At 47.4% G+C, this 707-nt stretch overlaps 1 protein-coding gene across 1 annotated transcript in view; it reads left to right on the forward strand.

Moving 5' to 3' along the window:
- TEOVI_000832500 (uncharacterized protein) overlaps positions 1-45 on the forward strand; it is a gene marked incomplete at both ends in the record, with an annotated part of 1,215 nt that extends 1,170 nt beyond the window's left edge. The window contains one exon of the mRNA XM_067221579.1: positions 3-45. Coding sequence (XP_067077680.1) covers positions 3-45 — 43 coding nt within the window. The remainder of the gene's footprint in view (positions 1-2) is intronic.
- Positions 46-707: the final 662 nt, after the last annotated feature.

Below are 707 nucleotides of genomic sequence, written 5' to 3' on the forward strand. Positions count from 1 at the left end.
GAACAGCGTCGGAAGCGACAGCAACAACGACGGATGTCGCAATAGACAAATTAAGCGGCGGCGCAGCAGGCTGCGGCACCCCAACAGGAGAAGAAACCAAAACAGAACTAGACACTAAGCTGCTAGGACACAAAATCTGCGAATACATAAACGCAGTGACGGCGGCCGTCACAGACCCGACAGCCTGGGACCCCGACACACTTGCAAGCGACAACACGATCAAAGCAGCCTACACCGCCTACCTCAAAGCAGCGGGCGAAAAACCGAAAGAAGGTGAAGAACTTAAAGAAGATATTAAGTCCGTTCTGGGAAGCACCAAAGATGGCTTTTCTGAAAGGTTTATACAAAAGTTAACAAATACGCAAGTCGAATACGCCGATGGCGAAACAAGCAAGTCTGAACCAATTCTCAAGCTAGTAAAAGCGGGCCACGGGCTTAAGGCACTTATTCACCTAAGCGCCCACAATAGCAGACTCATGAAAACAGAACCAACAGTGAAATCAACAAAAGAAACCGAAACAGACGAAACATGCGCGGCAAAAGGAACAGGAGATAATTGCAAAGATGGCTGTAAAGTGGAAGGAAAAGGCGACAAAGCAAAGTGCGTAGTGGATCCGAATTACACGGCAAAACAAGAAGAAGGAGGAGAGAAAGATAGAAAAACAGGAACCACACACACCACAGGAAGCAATTCTTTTGTCATTCAC

The sequence above is a fragment of the Trypanosoma equiperdum genome (genome assembly GCF_001457755.1).
Source record: "Trypanosoma equiperdum strain OVI genome assembly, contig: ctg_1468, whole genome shotgun sequence".
NCBI classification, from domain to species: domain Eukaryota; phylum Euglenozoa; class Kinetoplastea; order Trypanosomatida; family Trypanosomatidae; genus Trypanosoma; species Trypanosoma equiperdum.